This window comes from Oncorhynchus masou, chromosome 30 (genome assembly GCF_036934945.1).
Source record: "Oncorhynchus masou masou isolate Uvic2021 chromosome 30, UVic_Omas_1.1, whole genome shotgun sequence".
Classification (NCBI taxonomy): Eukaryota; Metazoa; Chordata; class Actinopteri; order Salmoniformes; family Salmonidae; genus Oncorhynchus; species Oncorhynchus masou.
The window spans coordinates 29,347,403-29,367,444 of record NC_088241.1 but is presented as its reverse complement, the minus strand read 5'-3'; the positions used below and the strand labels follow the sequence as shown (position 1 = coordinate 29,367,444).

General features: G+C 43.0%; 1 protein-coding gene across 2 annotated transcripts; it reads right to left on the bottom strand.

Annotated features, from left to right (window-relative positions):
• Positions 1-1,103: 1,103 nt before the first annotated feature.
• LOC135522490 (arginine/serine-rich protein PNISR-like) lies at positions 1,104-11,449 on the bottom strand. 2 transcript variants are annotated; one of them, XM_064948790.1, is made up of 12 exons: positions 11,387-11,449; positions 10,460-10,577; positions 10,168-10,350; positions 9,553-9,797; positions 9,283-9,445; positions 8,822-9,081; positions 8,476-8,628; positions 5,278-5,377; positions 4,415-4,468; positions 3,722-3,907; positions 2,364-3,633; positions 1,104-1,901 (listed from the first exon to the last, which is right to left on the bottom strand). In XM_064948790.1, the coding sequence occupies exons 2-12, from the start codon at positions 10,545-10,547 to the stop codon at positions 1,871-1,873; spliced, it is 2,733 nt and encodes a 910-aa protein (XP_064804862.1). In that variant the 5' UTR covers positions 10,548-10,577; positions 11,387-11,449; the 3' UTR covers positions 1,104-1,870. The 2 variants fall into 2 exon arrangements, with proteins under 2 accessions (XP_064804862.1, XP_064804863.1); XM_064948791.1 differs by having other exon boundaries at positions 2,364-3,630.
• Between the last annotated feature and the right edge of the window lie 8,593 nt (positions 11,450-20,042).

Genomic DNA, 20,042 nt, shown 5'->3' with positions numbered 1-20,042 from the left:
AAATATAACATGTGTAAATAACTGTTGTTAAATGGGAAACAGCACGTTAGTTGTGCAGGGCTTAACGGTATTGATGGCAAAATCTGTAGCATGAAGACAACTGTGTTAGCAGTGGCATATGTGACCATTACGTCGGTGTATGCTAGCTAACACACTTATTTACAGCAATCATATACCAAAGCACATCCCATAAAGCCCCTCAATCCCTAACAGGTACCATATACCCACACATGTATAAATCAGTAACGTACAGCAAACTTGTACACATTGTAAAATAGAAAATAGTAGTCAGAACGTGACCTACCCCTTGCATCACATTTTCATACTGGGAAGACCTAACGTTCACGTTCTCCCCCTATCTGCAAGCGGGGCCGATCACAACACACCTTATTGTCATAAGAGTTGAACTAACCAATAAGAATGCTTGAACATTAAATACACATTTCTTTAGAGGCAAGTGGAAACATAACCAACCCTGTTACATATAACACTAAATCAAACTGTCAGATGGCGATAGTTGTTTCAGCTGAATGGAGAAAGTGTTATGTATGAACTGGTCAGTCCACGGGGGATACATGTATAGCCGGCTGCATACGTTCCCTTTGGACGGTAAGATTAAACGAGTCAATATCGCCATCTGCAGGAATTCGGGCTAATATAAATCTTGTGTACTGCATTGTTGTATATTTCATGCAAAACATAAAGCTGAAATTGGACTGTGCCAGTAATATATACTTAAAAATATAAATGCAACAATTTCAACTATTTTACTGAGCTACAGTTCATATAAAGAAATCAGTCAATTGATATAAATTAGGCCCTACTCTATAGATTTCACATGACTGGGCAGGGGTGCAGCCATGTGTGGACCTGGAAGGGCATAGGCAAAAAGGCAGTATTAACATTACATCTGTGGCATTGTGTTGTGACAAAACTGCACATTTAAGAGTGGCCTTTTATTGTACTCAGCACAAGGTGCAGCTGTGTAATGATCATGCTGTTTAATCAGCTTCTAGATATGCCACACCTGTCAGGTGTATGAATTATCTTGGCTAAAGAGAAATGCTCATGAACAGAGATGTAAACAATATTGTGGACAAAAATGAGAGAAAAACTTTTATTTCAACTCATCAAATCAACACTTTACATTGTGCGTTTTTTTTTCAGTATATATAAAATATGGTGAATTTGTAGTGTTAATATAGCTGAAATACAAAAATGTTCCTCTTTGCCATTAGAATTTCTAAAAGACTATTCCAAATTATGAATTAAACGCAATTAATAATGCATGTTGTCAATTGCACTCAATCCAAATTACTGCAGGTTTAATGATAACCCTCAAAAAAATCATAAAGTAATGATTTGAAAGTCAGTTGCACACATGTCAATCTTATTTTATTTTTTAAAATAAATGCATCTACTCCACTAACAAATGAGTGACATTCAACACTTCAGTCATGCCTTTAGTGTGGTACATAAATTGTGTTTCCCATGCAGTCCTGGATGAGTTCATCATCATCATCGGGAACAGTTATACAGTAGACAAAGAAAATACCCAGAACAAGGGATCATTTCAGGTTTATTGGACAATTTACATTAATATGTTTATTCTGTTAAGCTTTTTAAAATGACATCTTTCCAAGATTCTACTGACGACAAAGCCTCCGAGCTTTGCATGATAGAAGGCAAAAACCTAGCATTGAAAATGTCCTGTTTGCCAACTTGCACTTAAAAATCACATATTTACAAAGATAGAAGGTGGGGGGTGGGAGTGGAGAGTTCACCTACACCGTTGCCTCTATAATGAGACAAGCCTGTTAAACTCATGGAATTTAAATGTAAGTGCACATATCAGGGAGCCCTGCGCTCCTTAACGCCTGCGCCTGGCGGGAGACGTGGACCTGAAAGAGATGCAAAGGGGAACATTAATGGTGCTGCACCACTCTCACACACACTCATGCAAAATGACACACAGGCAAAATAAACACACCCTCACTGGGGCCCTGTTAACATCAGCTCATCATGAGGACAATATATTGCATTGATTCCCGAATGAACTTGGTCACTCTCCTTTGGGAAGAACAGTTACGACATTCACACAAGGCACTCAAATGGATTGATATGCTGCACATGGCCAACAGTGGGCACTATGGAGACAGTCTGAGAAACAGAAACTTGGCTACAAATGGTTCCTTTTTTTAACACGTGAAAATATTTATTATTTCACTTTGTAAGGTAGCCTTGAGCCCTGACAGAAAACAAGGAAAGTTGTGCTAAAAAAATATTACTGGGCAGTAGGCCTCAAATACGACACACACAACATGATACAACAGAAAAAGAGATGGTAAAAAATGGAATACTACCTTGATCGTGACTTAGACTTGTTTTTGCGGCTTGCCTTCTTACCAGACTTGTGAGATTTTTCCGTTGATCTTGAGCGACTACGTTTGGATTTCTTAGACTTCTTTTCCTTGCTAAGCTCGGGGGTGGGGGACCTGCTCGACTCTGAGTCAGAGTACCTCTTGCTAGATTTGGCAGAGCCCTTCTTGCTAGCCTTGCTACCCTGATGGGAGTGCCTGTCACCCTGAGGTTCTGTGTGATCGCTGCTCTCTTTCCTTTTCTTGGATTTGGCGTTGCTCTCCTCCGCCACCACAGAGCTCACCTCCCTATCCCTATCCCTCTCTTTCTCCTTCCCCCTCTCCTTTTCCTTCGCTTTCTCCTTTTCCCTCTCTTTGGCTTTCTGCTTCTTCCTATCTGACTCTTTCTCCTTCTCCTTCTTCTTCTCTCTCTCCTTCTTGTCGTGGCTGTCGCTCCGGTCTTTCTTCCTGTCCCTATCCTTGCTGGAGGCTTTCTGCTTGTGCTTGCTGCTGCGGCTGTCCCTGCGCTCCCTGCTCCTCTTCCTGTCTCTCTCCTTGTCCCTGCTCTTGCTGCGGCTGTGACTGTCCCTGCGCTCCCTGCTCCTCTTCCTGTCTCTGTCCCTGCTCTTGCTGCGGCTGTGACTGTCCCTGCGCTCCCTACTCCTCTTCCGGTCTCTGTCCCTGTCCTTGTCCCTGCTCTTGCTGCGGCTGGCCCTGTCCTTGGACCTGCTCTTGCCACCTCTGCTGACCCTTCGCTCTCGAGAGTGGCTACGGTTCCGGTGGCGGGTTAAGCGCTCTGCGCTGTGGTTCCGGCTGCCCTTCCTCCTCTCTCGGGCCTTGTCGACGCTGCGCTCTCCGTGACGTCTGTGGGAGCTGCGACTGTGGCTGCGCCGGCCACCAACACGGGCCCTGTGTGAGGAGGAGCGGCTGCGCCTCCTCTTCCTCCGGGGCGAGGAGGAGCGCGAAGAGGAGCGTGAGGAGGTCGAGGATGATGAGGAGAAGGAAGACGATTGGCTGCTGGCGCTGCTGGAGCTGGAATGGGAGCTGCTGCTGCGTCCGTTGCTGGGGGAACCACTGGTGCCCCGCCCTGCGCCACGCTCCTTACCCCGGCCCGCCTGCCTGACCTCGCTGATAACCTCAGTCTCACTGCGGGTTCTGCGTCTCTCTGCTGTGGGTTCCGCCTCCCTCTCTCTCACTTCCTGTTTGTGGAGGCTCTCTAACTGGCCCTCGTCATAATCCCCCCTCTCTCTGCTCACTCTGTCCAGCGCCATCTCTTCTGGGAGACACACAGAAAACAAAACATTTATGTTAAACTCAAAGACAACATCACCACTGCTAATTGATATTGCGTTTAGTTCCCTCACCACGTGCGTGCTGCGCCTCCTGCGCTTGTCTCTCCTGCAGCTCCCTCTCCTTGCGTCGGAAGGCGTCTATCTTCTCCCGGATACGGTGGTGCAGCTCCTCCTCGTCCGTGTCAGAGGACTCGGACGCCTGGGCGCTGTGCTCCTCCTCGTTCTCACTCAAGTCCGAGCCATAGTCACCAAGTCCACCTGCCATAACAGAGCCCCCAGCTTTTTGAGCACGACCGCAGCAACTAGCCATATACCCAACCAAGCTTCCCGTCAAAGACGCAGCCACTCTCTATGTTTTCAACTTAACTACACACTAGAAACCCATTGACACTTCACTTACTGTGAGATGGCATGCTCTTTAGTGTTCTGATAAGAAATTACTTAGTAAGGCTAAGACACTCAAACTGTGCTGTGAAGGGTTGCAAAATTTCAGAAACGTTCCCCAAATTCCCAGTTTTATCAGAAATCCCAGTAGAACAATTCCAGGTAGGAGGATTCCCTCACAGACAGCTTATTCCCTTCCAACTGGAATAAAAAATATATATTTTTGGAAATGTTTGGGGAATTTTGCAACCCTAGCTGTGAGGTGGACCCTTCCCTTCGGCTGCCTCAGTCACTCTTCTGAGCTACTAAAGCAGTGAGGGGACAGGGGTTTGAGCTCTGATTCTTACCCCCCCCGCCTGGAAGAAAAGAGGGGGAACTCACCAATGCCGATCAGAGAAGTCAGTGCACTTGACTGTGCCAGCTGTTTGGCAGGAGCTTTGATTCACATCAACAACAGGAACAACATGTTAAAACACATAGAGCCACCATAGAGACAGCCACCATAGAGAAGTCTCTAGAGAAGGGGGCACAGATAATGCACTATTCACAAGAGCGTTCCTTGGCCCCAAAAAAATAAAAGAGACAAACGGAGAGAAGAGAAGTGGTTAACAAAGTCTGTCACACACATTCAAAGTCAAGACAGTTGGAATGGGGGATCAGAACCACTCTGTACTAATGCACTAGTGTCCTGTGTGGCTCAGTCGGTAGAGCATGGCGCTTGCAACGCCAAGCGTCGTGGGTTCGTTTCCCACTGGGGCCACCCATATGCAAAAGTAGTGGCCCCAGCCGACTTGTAAGTCGCTTTGGACAAAAGCGTCTGCTAAATGGGATATTATTATTATTATTTATTTAGATAAACAGGGACAAGTCACTTGAATCTGATCTATAGGTGAGCATTTGTTATAAAGTCAATGGGTTCAGAAACACAGTCATTCAGAAGGACCTTCAGGAGCAGGAACCAGGGAAAACAGTTTAGGTTACTGTTGTTTTGTTTTAAATACACCAGCTGCTCTGCTGTCTTTTTTACCAGGGACATTTTCTTTTTCTTCCGTTGCATTAGCAGAGAATGGTCGAAGATGCATATGATCACATTTTGAAAATACTCCAAGTTTGCCACACAATTACCCTGACTTACGGAGATGAATTGAGTGACGTTTTCAGACTATATAAAACAGGCTTAAACATGATGTCTTTGTGAAAGGCACAGATGATGCGTGGTCTCGAGGAGATGGGGGTAAGCAGACCTTTGGTGGCTTTGCGGTGTGTCTCTTTGGCCACAGTTTGGATCTCTTCGTTGGTGACCTCCAGCAGGATTTCCGTCAGCAGAGTTTTAGTCACAATCATCTTTGGAGAGAAATGTGAGAAAAGGCTCTGACATTAGTTAATGTTAATCATTTGTTTGTCAAGAGGGCTATTTTTGCAGTCTTGAATAGGATGGTTCTTACATATTGAAAATAGTGAACAGGGCCACCAATTTCAGAGCTGCCATTTGAGCATCAGGGCTTTATAACATAAATGAAAAAAAATGTATAACAAAAGACAACCTCATAAGGCTGGGCGATATGGCCGAAAAATTATATATATTTTTTTTTCAAAGACTTATAGGCGATTCACGATATATAAAGTTGAAGTCTGAAGTTTACATACACCTTAGCCAAATACATTACAAATTAATCAGAGTAAAAATTCCTTATCTTAGGTTAATTAGGATCACCACTTTATTTTAAGAATGTGAAATGTCAGAATAATAGTAGAGATTTATTTCAGCTTTTATTTCTTTCATCACATTCCCAGTGGGTCAGAAGTTTACATCACTCAATGAGTATTTGGTAGCATTGCCTTTAAATTGTTTAACTTGGGTCAAACGTTTCGTGGAGCCTTCCACAAGCTTCCCACAATAAGTTGGGTGAATTTTGGCCCATTCCTCCTGACAGAGCAGGTGTAACTGAGTCGGGTTTGTAGGCCCTTTTCAGTTCTGCCCACAAATCTTATATAGGATTGAGGTCAGGGCTTTGTGATGGCCAATCCAATACCATGACTTTGTTGTCCTTAAACCATTTTGCCACAACTTTGGAACTATGCTTGGGGTCACTGTACCCATTTGCGACCAAGCTTCAACTTCCTGACTAATGTCTTGAGATGTTTCTTCAATATATCCACATCATTTTCCTCCTCATGATGCCATCTATTTTGTGAAGTGCACCAGTCCCTCCTTGCAGCAAAACACCCCCACAACATGATGCTTCCACCCCCGAGCTTCAAGGTTGGGATGGTGTTTTTCAGCTTGCAAGCCTCCCCCTTTTCCAGCAAACATAGCGATGGTCATTATGGCCATACAGTTCTATTTTTGTTTCATCAGACCAGAGGACATTTCTCCAAAAAGTATGATCTTTGTCCCCATGTGCAGTTGCTAACCGTAGTCTGGCTTTTTTATGTCGGTTTTGGAGCAGTGGCTTCTTCCTTGCGGAGCGGCTTTTCAGGTTCTGTCGATATAGGACTCGTTTTACTGTGGATATAGATACTTTTGTACCCGTTTTCTTCAGCATCTTCACAAGGTCCTTTACTGTTGTTCTGGGACTGATTTGCACTTTTCGCAAAGTATGTTCATCTCTAGGAGACAGAACACGTCTGCTTCCTGAGCGGTATGATGGCTGCGTGGTCCCATGGTGTTTATACTTGCGTGCCATTGCTTGTACAGATGAACGTGGTACCTTCAAGCGTTTGGAAATTGCTCCCAAGGATGAACCAGATTAATGGAGGTCCACAAAAACAAATTCTGGGGTGTTGGCTGATTTCCCCATGATGTCAAGCAAAGTGGCACTGAGTTTGAAGGTAGGCCTTGAAATACATCCACAGGTACACCTCCAATTGACTCAAATGATGTCAGAAGCTTCTAAAGCCCTGACACAATTTACTGGAATTTTCCAAGCTGTTTAAAGGCAGTCAACTTAGTGTATGTAAATCTCTGACCCACTGGAATTGTGATACAGTGAATTATAAGTGAAATAATCTGTAAACAATTGTTGGAAATATTACTTGCATCATGCACAAAGTAGATGTCCTAACCGACTTGCCGAAAGTATAGTTTGTTAACAAGAAATTTGTAGAGTGATTGAAAAACGAGTTAATGACTCCAACCTAAATGTATGTAAACCTCCGACTTCAAATGTACATCTAATTGTTTTTTGTTTATGTTTTCTCCAAATAAACTGTGTTGCACAATTAAAGGTCCAATACATTGATCTAATGAATTCATGGCTTGTGAAATTATACCTAGGCTAAATGTAAGCCTTCCACAACCCACTAATAATTTAAATATTTTATCGAGTTAAACTTGCAATAATAACTGATCTGGCGTTCAAGTCTGTCTATTAAAATGTAATTTTTGTTACAAATTTAACCAGAACCATGCATAATGCACATTCACTAAAAATGACTAACTTCTTGTAGCAGGCATTATAGAAAATGAACGCAGGTCTCAAAGAATCTCTCAAGCACAAGCCCACGTGCTAGTGAGTAGCTAGCTCATCTTTCTATTTCAAGTTTACTTTAATCTATTTTCTAGCTAACAAGGCAGAACAGTTGAATTGCTATAAACACACTTCTGTCCGTCTCCAAATGTTTGAACAGCGTGCTAGCCTGTTCATTTTGTTGAGAATGGCATACCTTATTTCTCCGAATGAGAACAAATTGCCAATTCCTTATATAACTAGTGTTTTATGTTTATTGCAAATGTATATTGCAAATGTATAAAACACACACAGTTAGTATAATGGTATTTGGCTAAAATGCTGCTAGTGATTCCGCAATGCCACGCCTACATACTGAGCATTCATTTTCCATTTTAGTAGTGTGTGCTCTCCATGGAATTTAACTTCTTTATTACAGTAAAATAATGTATCAATGTGTTTCGGTGTCCATATGACCGATTCTGTTTGACCAAACCTCAAATCCAAATAGTGAGTTGAAACCGCTTATCAGAGATGAAGAAGTGACCGCTCATCTTTGTTGTTGTGAGTGGCTGGCGGAGGGGCTTGGTGTGTGTGTGTAAACACAGAGGGAGATGCGAAGCGAGCGGTTTCGCTCTCGCCAAAACCTGTCCAAAATCAGCCCAATGCGTTACTATGACTTACTTTAGACATAAGCTTGTCACATGCCTTCCCGCCCTTGGGACGATTCCCATTGTTAGGGAGGAGACATGAGCATCTCGTCATTATATACAGATCTCTGGTGTAAATGGGAAGGTGCACACAGCACAGAAGGAGCAAAAGAGACAATATTTAAAAAAAGAAAAAGAAGACACGAGTAGCCTACAAAAAAGTAGATTCTTGCGATACAGGCATTTAGAATATTGCGCAAGAACATTCATTAGAATTCGATATATCGCCCAGCCTTACACGCACCCCAATGTGTCAGAATAGTAGCTGTAGGCCATAACTAACCAGCTGGAACTCTCTCTCCTCCTCGGTCATCTCTGGTTCGCTCTGGTCCTCCAGTGGAGGTGACGGGCTCCTGCTGGCCAGCTCCTGCTTCCTGGTCAGGACCCTGTCCTCATCTTCCCTCTCCTCTTCATCACCCTCTTCATCATCACTGTCCTATTACAGGGGAGGGAAAGGGGTGGTAGGTCAGATATACAAAGACACGACAACAGGACCTCCTGAAAGCTCACCAGTGTCACAGTTTTACAGGAATATAATGAAATTATTTTGGGGATTTTTCAACTCATTGTTCTGTTCATAAGATTAATGGGATTCATGACACCATGGAAACAAAAAGATTGATGCTTACAAATTTACTCTTGCGGGGTAAACGAGGCCCATCGCCTCCCTCGTCCACTGTGTCACTCTCTTTGTCTTCATCTTTTGCCATTTCGGCACGCTGTTTCTCCATGCGCTCCTTCTCCAGCTTCTTCTGTTTCTCCCTGTCCATCTTCTCCAGGCCCTCTCGGATCCAGGCCGGCAGGGTGCGCCTCTTCACCGCATCTGAGAGGAGTGCCAGGTCATTGGATGCTGTGTGTGTGTGTCTGTTTTCCTGCGTGCCTGGGAAAGCTAATTAAGAAAAGTAGAGCGCAACACTGAGATATAAAACATGGTGAGATACAACATTTTGGATGGTGTGGGTATGAACGGAAAGAGAGTTGAAGCAAGCCTGTGCCTCTGTTACAGCAGTAAGTGTCCAAGGATGAAATCCTGATCACCACCCATTTAATGAGGACGTTTTTGTACCCGTGTGTTGGTGAAGATGCTCACCGAGGGCAGCAGCAGGAGCATCTTGTTTGGGGATCTGGATGGGGGATCTCTGGCGGTCCCTAAAGCCTGGGGGCCTGTCCCGTCTGTTCTGTGGGTGACCCTGCTGCCAGTATGGAGGGTGGAACCCTGTGGGAGTGGGACCGTAGGTGGCAGCCGCCCCATGCTACAGAGGGTGAGACAATGAGAAATGAGGACCATCCAAACTAGTTGAATGACAGAGCAGCCATGAAACTCTACTGTAAGTGTGTGTGTGTGTGTGTGTGTGTGTACCTGATAATCAAACTGGTTTATGGCCATTGGGTTCATGGCGTAGTTGTCGGGCTGACTCCCGAAGCCGTGGCTGTTCTGGGGGAAGACCCTGTGGTGGCCTTCAGAGAACTCCAGACTGTCCTGGCTGTTGCTGTCCTCAGAGGGAACCACCACATCCATAGGCCCAGTCCCCATGGGTCCTGTTCCTGGGGGGATCCACGCCTGGTCTATGGGAGGAGGAGGGGGCTGACCATGCATCCCCCATTCTGTAAACAACAACACATGTGCATTGTTATTTTTCATTAGGATCACTTTAAGCCCACCAAAAGGTTTGTCTTACAAGAGACCATTCAAAAATCAAAACGTACACTTGCAATCATGCTATTCTAACAGTAAACTACTGGACTGCAGGGGAACTAAGTTGATTGGGGCACAGCTATGTTAATGTAGTGGATGTGAAATTCGCCCATGACATGTTTGAGTACATCGGTAACGTCACTCCATCCGTGAGATATAAAGACAAATTATGTACATACTGAGTATAGCAAGCATGATGGTCTTGCAACGTGAGAAAACTGATCACGGACATAAGCCTTAGATATTCTCCATCCCCAGAAAATTATGTGTAGAGTTTACCAGGTTGCCACATTCTGCCAAAATTGGTGTCACCCTGGAAGGAGCCATGGTTATTAGGCATCACAGGATCCATGCCAGGGATGTCCTGTCCATTAGGATGAATGTTCTGCTGGTCCACTGTAGGGCCTGTAGACTCTTTCTGAGCAATCCAGGCCTGGGCCAGTGCTGCCCAGTCCACTTGGCCTACACAACACAGAAAGACAACAAGAGAAGCATTGCTTGGGGTGTCATTTTGTAAAATTGTAAGTAATGCAATGATTGAGCTGTCATGCATACAGGTGATGTCACCCACTTGGATCTTGCTGGTGCTGGAAGGACTGCATCCACTGCTGTTGGTTCATTGGCCACTGTGGCCAGGGCTGTCCACCCTGGTCCCACATATTTCACCCTGTAGTTCCTACACCTGGAGCCTGCCAATGTGGGACAAAAGCATGATATGACAGTACTGTGAGTGAATAATGATATTCTCAATATGAACTGTACTTATGATGAATGGCCGTGGTAGGACGTCATTGTAAAATAAGAATTTGTTCTTAACTGACTTGCCTAGTTAAATAAATAGAAATACATGTGTTAGCAAGCTAGTTATGTAGCCAGTGGCTATTTAGAAATCAGAACGGCTAGAAATGGCTTCGGATCAAACAAGTAACGTTAGTTTGATATCGATGCAGATGCTTTTTATTGACAGTGCAGAAACCAGCTAATAAAAAAGCTCAGCTAAATTGCTAACCTTGAAAGCTAATTGAGATCTGCGTAATTGTGGCTAGCTAATTAGCTAGTGGGAGTTAGGGGCATGAATGTTCGTTAGCTAAGTTAGCTCAGCTGCCTATGGATGTTTGCTGGGTGGTGCTAGCTCGCGAATGTTTGCACTTCATACTACAAATGTATTTAATTTACATTGCATGCAGTACATTTGTGATATCTATGTGGATAAAATTATATAACGCGAGCATGTTTATCTAAAAGATTATGCGTTACTCGTCTGCTTCTTCAGTCACCAAATTCCCCGGGCTCGGTGCGAAATGAAACTGGCTAACGTTAGCCAGCTAACACTTAGCTAGCGCCAGTTTGCTTGTTTTCAAGATTTGGGTTGGAAAGTAAAACATTGCTAGCTATAGTTTGGAATACTGCTTCAAAGAACAGCAGCTAACATAATCTACTATAGCATCTTGAGAATGGACGCAAACTAAACATCATAACACGCTTGAGCGATTCCCACCTCTCCAACTTGGTTCGTCTTCACCGTCGAGCACTCAAAATGGCTACAACCTGGAAGTAGTCTGGCTGGCAGCCACAGAGGCAACTCTCGTCACAAACCATTGTGGGCTCTATGGGGCCAAAAGTAGGCCTACTGATAGTAAATTAGGGCCAAATATCATATTGGACCGATTTACAAGTTTTCTCCCTGAAAAATGTAGTTAATTTAATCTGATTGTCACAAGGTTCCATGACTTTGTCCACACAGGACATCTGAACACACAAAATACATTTTGATGATTTTCATTACATTCTGAGTGTTTTATTTAACTTTTGTACACCAGTGGTGTTCCCGGTTAAAAATGACCGGTCATTAGAAATGAATTAGTGAGACTACAATTAGTGTATAAAATTGAGTTCAGGCGCATGCCCATTCATCAGATGGACACACTTCCTCTCCCAGACACCTACATGTATGTGTGTTTGAGCATACATACACCTCACTCCCTTTCTTGGCCCCCACGGGAATCACACCTGTTGGCATTCTCACAAATAATTGCAACATTATTTCAATAATATATAGAACTTTTCTAGCAACTCTGGTATATACAGCTTTTTTGAGGCCTTGCTCACAATTAATTATGTGGCAGCACAATGACCAAACAATATACTATATGAGGCTCTTGATCATATCTTTGATCATGACACTGGTGAGGAGGAGAGAGTCCTTGTTAAACTTTGACACAAAGTAGTCTTTGATAAATAGAACAATATGTTTCATCTGAGTATTTGTTATTGTCAAAATAATCCATACATTATGCTTTTTTTCCAAAAAAAACAAGTTGTATGAGCTCAGGTCAATGAGGCCTACAGGCTATAAACTGCAAATATAAGTTCGAAACTTGTAATGTTCACAAGAATTTAAGTTGATAAAAAAGATCAAACACAACTTTAGGTGATAATATATGTATTGTTATGGATTTATGATCAGCTATAATGGGGCGGTGATTTTGGACTGGGAACACATAATTAATTAACATGAAACGAAGACAACAGGAGGGTTAAAACAATTCTGCAGAAATTATGTAATGTCATTCATCTGGTACATATTACAGGCTATTTCCAAGTAACAATTTGTCACAAATTTGATTTAGTAGAGTAATTGTAAACATTTTAAAGTGAATGTTATGAAATTTAATTTGTCTGACCACAGTTGTGCTGGTCTTAGGCTGTGTTTACATCTGAACAGCTACTCAAAGGGCTACCCAGACCCATAACACTGCGGCTACTCTCTGTTTATTATCTATACATAGTCACTTTAACTCTACCTACATGTACATTTAAAGTCGGAAGTACACTTAGGTTGGAGTCATTAAAACTCGTTTTTCAACCACTCCACAAATTTCTTGTTAACCAACTATACTTTGGTGCATGACGCAAGTAATTCTTCCAACAATTGTTTACAGACAGATTATTTCACTTATAATTCACTGTATCACAATTCCAGCGGGTCAGAAGTTTACATGCACTAAGTTGACTGTGCCTTTAAACAGCTTGGAAAATTCCAGAAAGTGATGCCATGGCTTTAGAAGCTTCTGATTGGCTAATTGACATAATTTGAGTCAATTGGAGGTGTACTTGTTCATGTATTTCAAGGCCTACCTTCAAACTCAGCTCCTCTTTGCTTGACATCATGGAGAAATCAAAAGAAATCAGCCAAGACCTCAGAAAAAAAGTAGACCTCCACAAGTCTGGATCATCCCTGGGAGCAATTTCCAAATGCCTGAAGGTACCACGTTCATCTGTACAAACAATAGTACGCAAGTATAAACACCATGGGACCACGCAGCCCTCATACCGCTCAGGAAGGAGATGCGTTCTGTCTCCTAGAGAAGAACGTACATTGTTGTGAAAAGTGAAAATCAATCCCAGAACAACAGTAAAGGACCTTGTGAAGATGCTGGAGGAAACCAATAAAGTATTTATATCCACAGTAAAACGAGTCCAATATTGACAAAACCTGAAAGGCTAGCATAAAAAAGCCAGACTACTGTATGCAACTGCAGATGGGGACAAAGATCGTACTTTATGGCGAAATGTCTTCTGCTCTGATGAAACAAAAATAGAACTGTTTGGCCATAATGACCATCATTATGTTTGGAGGAAAAAGGGGGACGCTTCCAAGCCGAAGAACATCATCCCAACTGTGAAGCATGGGGGTGGCAGCATCATGTTGTGGGGGTGCTTTGCTGTAGGAGGGACTGGAGCGCTTCACAAAATAGATGGCATCACGAGGAGGGACAATGTTGTGTATATATTGAAGCAACATCTCAAGACATCAGTCAGGAAATTAAAGCTTGGTTGCAAATGGGTCTTCCAAAGGACAATGACCCCAAGCATACTTCCAAAGTTGTGGCAAAATGGCTTAAGGACAACAAAGTCAAGGTATTGGAGTGGCCATCACAAAGACTTGACCTCAATCCTATAGAAAATTTGTGGGCAGAACTGAAAAAGCATATGCGAGCAAGGAGGCCTATAAACCTGACTCAGTTACACCAGCTCTGTCAGGAGGAATGGGCCAAAATTCACCCAACTTATTGTGGGAAGCTTGTGGAAGGCTACCGGAAACATTTGACCCAAGTTAAACAATTTGAAGGCCATGCTACCAAATACAAATTGAGTGAATGTAAACTTCTGATCCACTGGCAATGTGATGAAATAAATAAAGGCTGAAATAAATAATTCTGTCTACTATTATTCTGCCATTTCACATCCTTAAAATAAAGTGGTGATTCTAACTGACCTAAGATAGGGAATTTGTACCCGGATTAAATGTCAGGAATGGTGAAAAACAGTTTTTAAATGTACTTGGCTAAGGTGTATGTAAATTTCCGACTTCAAATGTGCATATTGATATTTTACTGATGTTTAAAGATTTGTTACATACAGTGCCTTGCGAAAGTATTCAGCCCCCTTGAACTTTGCGACCTTTTGCCACATTTCAGGCTTCAAACATAAGGATATAAAACTGTATTTTTTTGTGAAGAATCAACAACAAGTGGGACACAATCATGAAGTGGAACAACATTTATTGGATATTTCAAACTTTTTTAACAAATCAAAAACTGAAAGATTGGGAGTGCAAAATTATTCAGCCCCCTTAAGTTAATACTTTGTGGCGCCACCTTTTGCTGCGATTACAGCTGTAAGTCGCTTGGGGTATGTCTCTATCAGTTTTGCACATCGAGAGACTGAATTTTTTTCCCATTCCTCCTTGCAAAACAGCTCGAGCTCAGTGAGGTTGGATGGAGAGCATTTGTGAACAGCAGTTTTCAGTTCTTTCCACAGATTCTCGATTGGATTCAGGTCTGGACTTTGACTTGGCCATTCTAACACCTGGATATGTTTATTTTTGAACCATTCCATTGTAGATTTTGCTTTATGTTTTGGATCATTGTCTTGTTGGAAGACAAATCTCCGTCCCAGTCTCAGGTCTTTTGCAGACTCCATCAGGTTTTCTTCCAGAATGGTCCTGTATTTGGCTCCATCCATCTTCCCATCAATTTTAACCATCTTCCCTGTCCCTGCTGAAGAAAAGCAGGCCCAAACCATGATGCTGCCACCACCATGTTTGACAGTGGGGATGTTGTGTTCAGGGTGATGAGCTGTGTTGCTTTTACGCCAAACATAACGTTTTGCATTGTTGCCCAAAAGTTCAATTTTGGTTTCATCTGACCAGAGCACCTTCTTCCACATGTTTGGTGTATCTCCCAGGTGGCTTGTGGCAAACTTTAAACGACACTTTTTATGGATATCTTTAAGAAATGGCTTTCTTCTTGCCACTCTTCCATAAAGGCCAGATTTGTGCAATATACGACTGATTGTTGTCCTATGGACAGAGTCTCCCACCTCAGCTGTAGATCTCTGCAGTTCATCCAGAGTGATCATGGGCCTCTTGGCTGCATCTCTGATCAGTCTTCTCCTTGTATGAGCTAAAAGTTTAGAGGGACGGCCAGGTCTTGGTAGATTTGCAGTGGTCTGATACTCCTTCCATTTCAATATTATCGCTTGCACAGTGCTCCTTGGGATGTTTAAAGCTTGGGAAATCTTTTTGTATCCAAATCCGGCTTTAAACTTCTTCACAACAGTATCTCGGACCTGCCTGGTGTGTTCCTTGTTCTTCATGATGCTCTCTGCGCTTTTAACGGACCTCTGAGACTATCACAGTGCAGGTGCATTTATACGGAGACTTGATTACACACAGGTGGATTGTATTTATCATCATTAGTCATTTAGGTCAACATTGGATCATTCAGAGATCCTCACTGAACTTCTGGAGAGAGTTTGCTGCACTGAAAGTAAAGGGGCTGAATAATTTTGCACGCCCAATTTTTCAGTTTTTGATTTGTAAAAAAAGTTTGAAATATCCAATAAATGTCGTTCCACTTCATGATTGTGTCCCACTTGTTGTTGATTCTTCACAAAAAAATACAGTTTTATATCTTTCTGTTTGAAGCCTGAAATGTGGCAAAAGGTCGCAAAGTTCAAGGGGGCCGAATACTTTCGCAAGGCACTGTATATGTTCATGGCCCAGCGATAGTGTCCTGTACAGGGATTGTACTTGTATATCGAGCTGCAATACGCTACAGAAGATAGGATACATGCATTAGCCTTGTCAGAGCCTATGATGGCCCTGTATCTACAAATCTAGCTGTGTGTGTGAAATGTTACAATCCAAAAACAGCTGCCCCGCTACATGGAATTCTATGGCTAAGCTTCTAACGTTCTAATGTGAATGTGGGCAATTTTTTTAAACAATAGTTGGAGCTGGTGCTTTGAAAGTTGGTTAAATTATATACACTGTTCAAAAAATAAAGGGAACACTAAACGAACACATCCTAGATCTGAATGAATTAAATATTCTTATTAAATACTTTTTTCTTTACATAGTTGAATGTGCTGACAACAAAATCACACAAAAATGTTCAATGGAAATCAAATTTATCAACCCATGGAGGTCTGGATTTGGAGTCACACTCAAAATTAAAGTGGAAAACCACACTACAGGCTGATCCAACTTTGATGTAATGTCCTTAAAACAAGTAAAAATGAGGCTCAGTAGTGTGTGTGGCCTCCACGTGCCTGTATGACCTCCCTACAACCCCTGGGCATGCTCCTGATGAGGTGGTGGATGGTCTCCTGAGGGATCTCCTCCCAGACCTGGACTAAAGCATCCACCAACTCCTGGACATTCTGTTGGTGGATGGAGGGAGACATGATGTCCCAGATGTGCTCAATTGGATTCAGGTCTGGGGAACGGGCGGGCCAGTCCATAGCATCAATGCCTTCCTCTTGCAGGAACTGCTGACACACTCCAGCCACATAGCATTGTCTTGCATTAGGAGGAACCCAGGGCCAACCGCACCAGCATATGGTCTCACAAGGGGTCTGAGGATCTTATCTCGGTAATGGCAGTCAGGCTACCTCTGGCGAGCACATGGAGGGCTGTGCGGCCCCCCAAAGAAATGCCACCCCACACCATGACTGACCCACCGCCAAACCGGTCATGCTGGAGGATGTTGCAGGCAGCAGAACGTTCTCCACGGTGTCTCCAGACTGTCACGTCTGTCACATGTGCTCAGTGTGAACCTGCTTTCATCTGTGAAGAGCACAGGACGCCAGTGGCGAATTTGCCAATCTTGGTGTTCTCTGGCAAATGCCAAACGTCCTGCACGGTGTTGGGCTGTAAGCACAACCCCCACCTGTGGACGTCGGGCACTCATTCCACCCTCATGGAGTCTGTTTCTGACCGTTTGAGCAGACACATGCACATTTGTGGCCTGCTGGAGGTCATTTTGCAGGGCTCTGGCAGTGCTCCTCCTGCTCCTCCTTGCACAAAGGCAGAGGTAGCGGTCCTGCTGCTGGGTTGTTGCCCTCCTACGGCCTCCTTCACGTCTCCTGATGTAGATGTACTGGCCTGTCTCCTGGTAGTGCCTCCGCTCTGGACACTACGCTGACAGACACAGCAAACCTTCTTGCCACAGCTCGCATTGATGTGCCATCCTGGATGAGCTGCACTACCTGAGCCACTTGTGTGGGTTGTAGACTCCGTCTCATGCTACCACTAGAGTGAAAGCACCGCCAGCATTCAAATGTGACCAAAACATCAGCCAGGAAGCATAGGAACTGAGAAGTGGTCTGTGGTTATCACCTGCAGAACCACTCCTTTATTGGGGGTGTCTTGCTAATTGCCTATAATTTCCACCTGTTGTCTATTCCATTTGCACAACAGCATGTGACATTTATTGTCAATCAGTGTTGCTTCCTAAGTGGACAGTTTGATTTCACAGAAGTGTGATTGACATTGTGTTGTTTAAGTGTTCCCTTTATTTTTTTGAGCAGTGTATAATTTCAAAGGTAATTTCATGATCTTTCAGAACCACTTGAAACTAATTTTGAAATGAACCCGGATTTATTTTTTAAAGCAATTTCGAGAGAAGTAATTCTGATATGTACCCTGGACTCAAGGTCAACATTCTGTTGACCTGAACATTCTGAAAATGTGTCTGATGGATAGCTGGGAATCTAAGCTTTCCAATGATATCTGATGAAAGGGGATGTGAGCAATAACTTGTATACAACCATTGTTTGTCATAGGGTAAAATCTTAAATGTTTTTCTGCCATTCGGCTATCAGATTTGCCACCAATCCTGTTAAAGGTCCCACAAGCACACCGATCCCTGGGTCATTCCTCTTTTCAGTTTGCTGCAGCTAGCGACTGGAACGAGCTACAAAAAAAAAAACACTCAAACTGGACAGTTTTATCTCCATCTCTTTATTCAAAAACTCAATCATGGACACTTTCACTGAAAGTTGAGGCTGCTTCACGTGATGTATTGTTGTCTCTGCCTTCTTGCCTTTGTGCTGTTGTCTGTGCCCAATAACGTTTGTCCCATGTTTTGTGCTGCTACCATGTTTTGCTGCTGCAATGTTGTGTTGCTACCATGTTGTTGTCATGTGGTGTCACTACCATGCTGTGTTGTCATGTGTTGCTGCCATGCTATGTTGTTTTAGGTCTCTCTTTATGTCGTGTTGTCGTGATGTGTGTTTTTAATCCCAGCCCCCGTCCCCGCAGGAGGCCTTTTGGTAGGCCATCATTGTAAATAAGAATTTGTTCTTAACTGGCTTGCCTAGTTAAATAAAGGTTCAATCAAATCAAATTGTCTCATCGTTTTAAAGAATGACATGAAAATATTATTTTTCAGGTTTCTTTTATTAGATTTGTACACAGTGAATTGTCTTAAAGTGGAGAAATTAAAGAAAAGATGGCGAGATGAAAGTGATAAGAGAAAGCTCCCATTGCTGCACTGCTATCACACATTTCCATAGACCGTCAAGTAAATCACTGAGACATCGTCACCCCAAGTGAGCCTGAAGGTCCAAATTTGGGGGTCTGGCTCATGGACTAAACAACTGATTTTACTTGAAACGTCCAAACATTGCATTAGAACATTTTATATATATTTTTTAAACAATGTAATGTAATCTATTTTGAGGGGGAATTGTTTTGATAAAATATGCATTGCTTGGCAAGAATATTAAAGGAATTAAAAAACGAACTTAATTTATCAATAATTATTGCATTAATATTTTTCAGACCTGAACTTATTTAGCAATATTTAGCAAGCAGCTGGGGACAAGGGGGTCTAGAAATACGAATACATTCATATCGTAATTATAGATGGACATACAGTTAGAATTGAACCTCCCCATTCAGTTCCCTGTTTCAGTAGTGCACCCAAATAGAGAGCATGACCAGAGGGGAAAGAGAGAGCGGGAAAGAGCCCAGTGAGAACCGGTGGACACAGGATGTCAAATAAGGCTATTGGCCTGATCTTTATCAACCAGAGAGTCAATGCCACTGGAAAGTATTTTTTGTTTTCTCTTCCAGGTTAGATGGAAGTCATATTATAAAATCTGTCTTCCCTCTTTCAGTAGGCCTAAGCTATCGCATTCGAGACCAGGTCATTTTTTATTGATATCAGTCAAGATCTGAAGCCTGTCATTTCTGTCATTTTTGTGGTTGGCTATGAAAAAGATGGATGTTTTCCTACTGCACGCGGTCCTGTTCAGTTCCAATGGCAAACACCTGTCTGTATTCAGTGCATGCAGCCATCTGGTGGACTATCTGGGACAGAGCACATTGGCTCTATCCGAAAACCCCTTATCTTCAATTGATTGAATCCCGTCCAGTATTGTGATGGTCTTAAAACCTTGGAAATAAAAATGTGAAACAATAACGCTAGACTAAAATAAACACCCATGTACTGTAGGTCGCCTAACACATATGCTGACAGAGAACATGGTTCTCAGAAACAAAAAAACTCTTGGTATCATGTGACCAGTGCCCTGAAGGCAATACACTTCCAAGCTTGAAGGGGACACACTTCTATTTCTGCCACGCAGGCCTTCCATGACAGTGACTAAATGTTACTTTTAGCCTGAGCACTGTCCCTTTGTATTGTACTGTTGTAAGAGATGAACACTGCAGCGGTCCCTTGTCACTGGTTTCCATGACCACCGTGACAGAGGAAAGAGGACGAGGCCCTTTCATTAACTGAGATTAAAATCATATCTCATCCTTCAAGAGAATGTCCCCAAGCGAGGGCCCCTGCTTT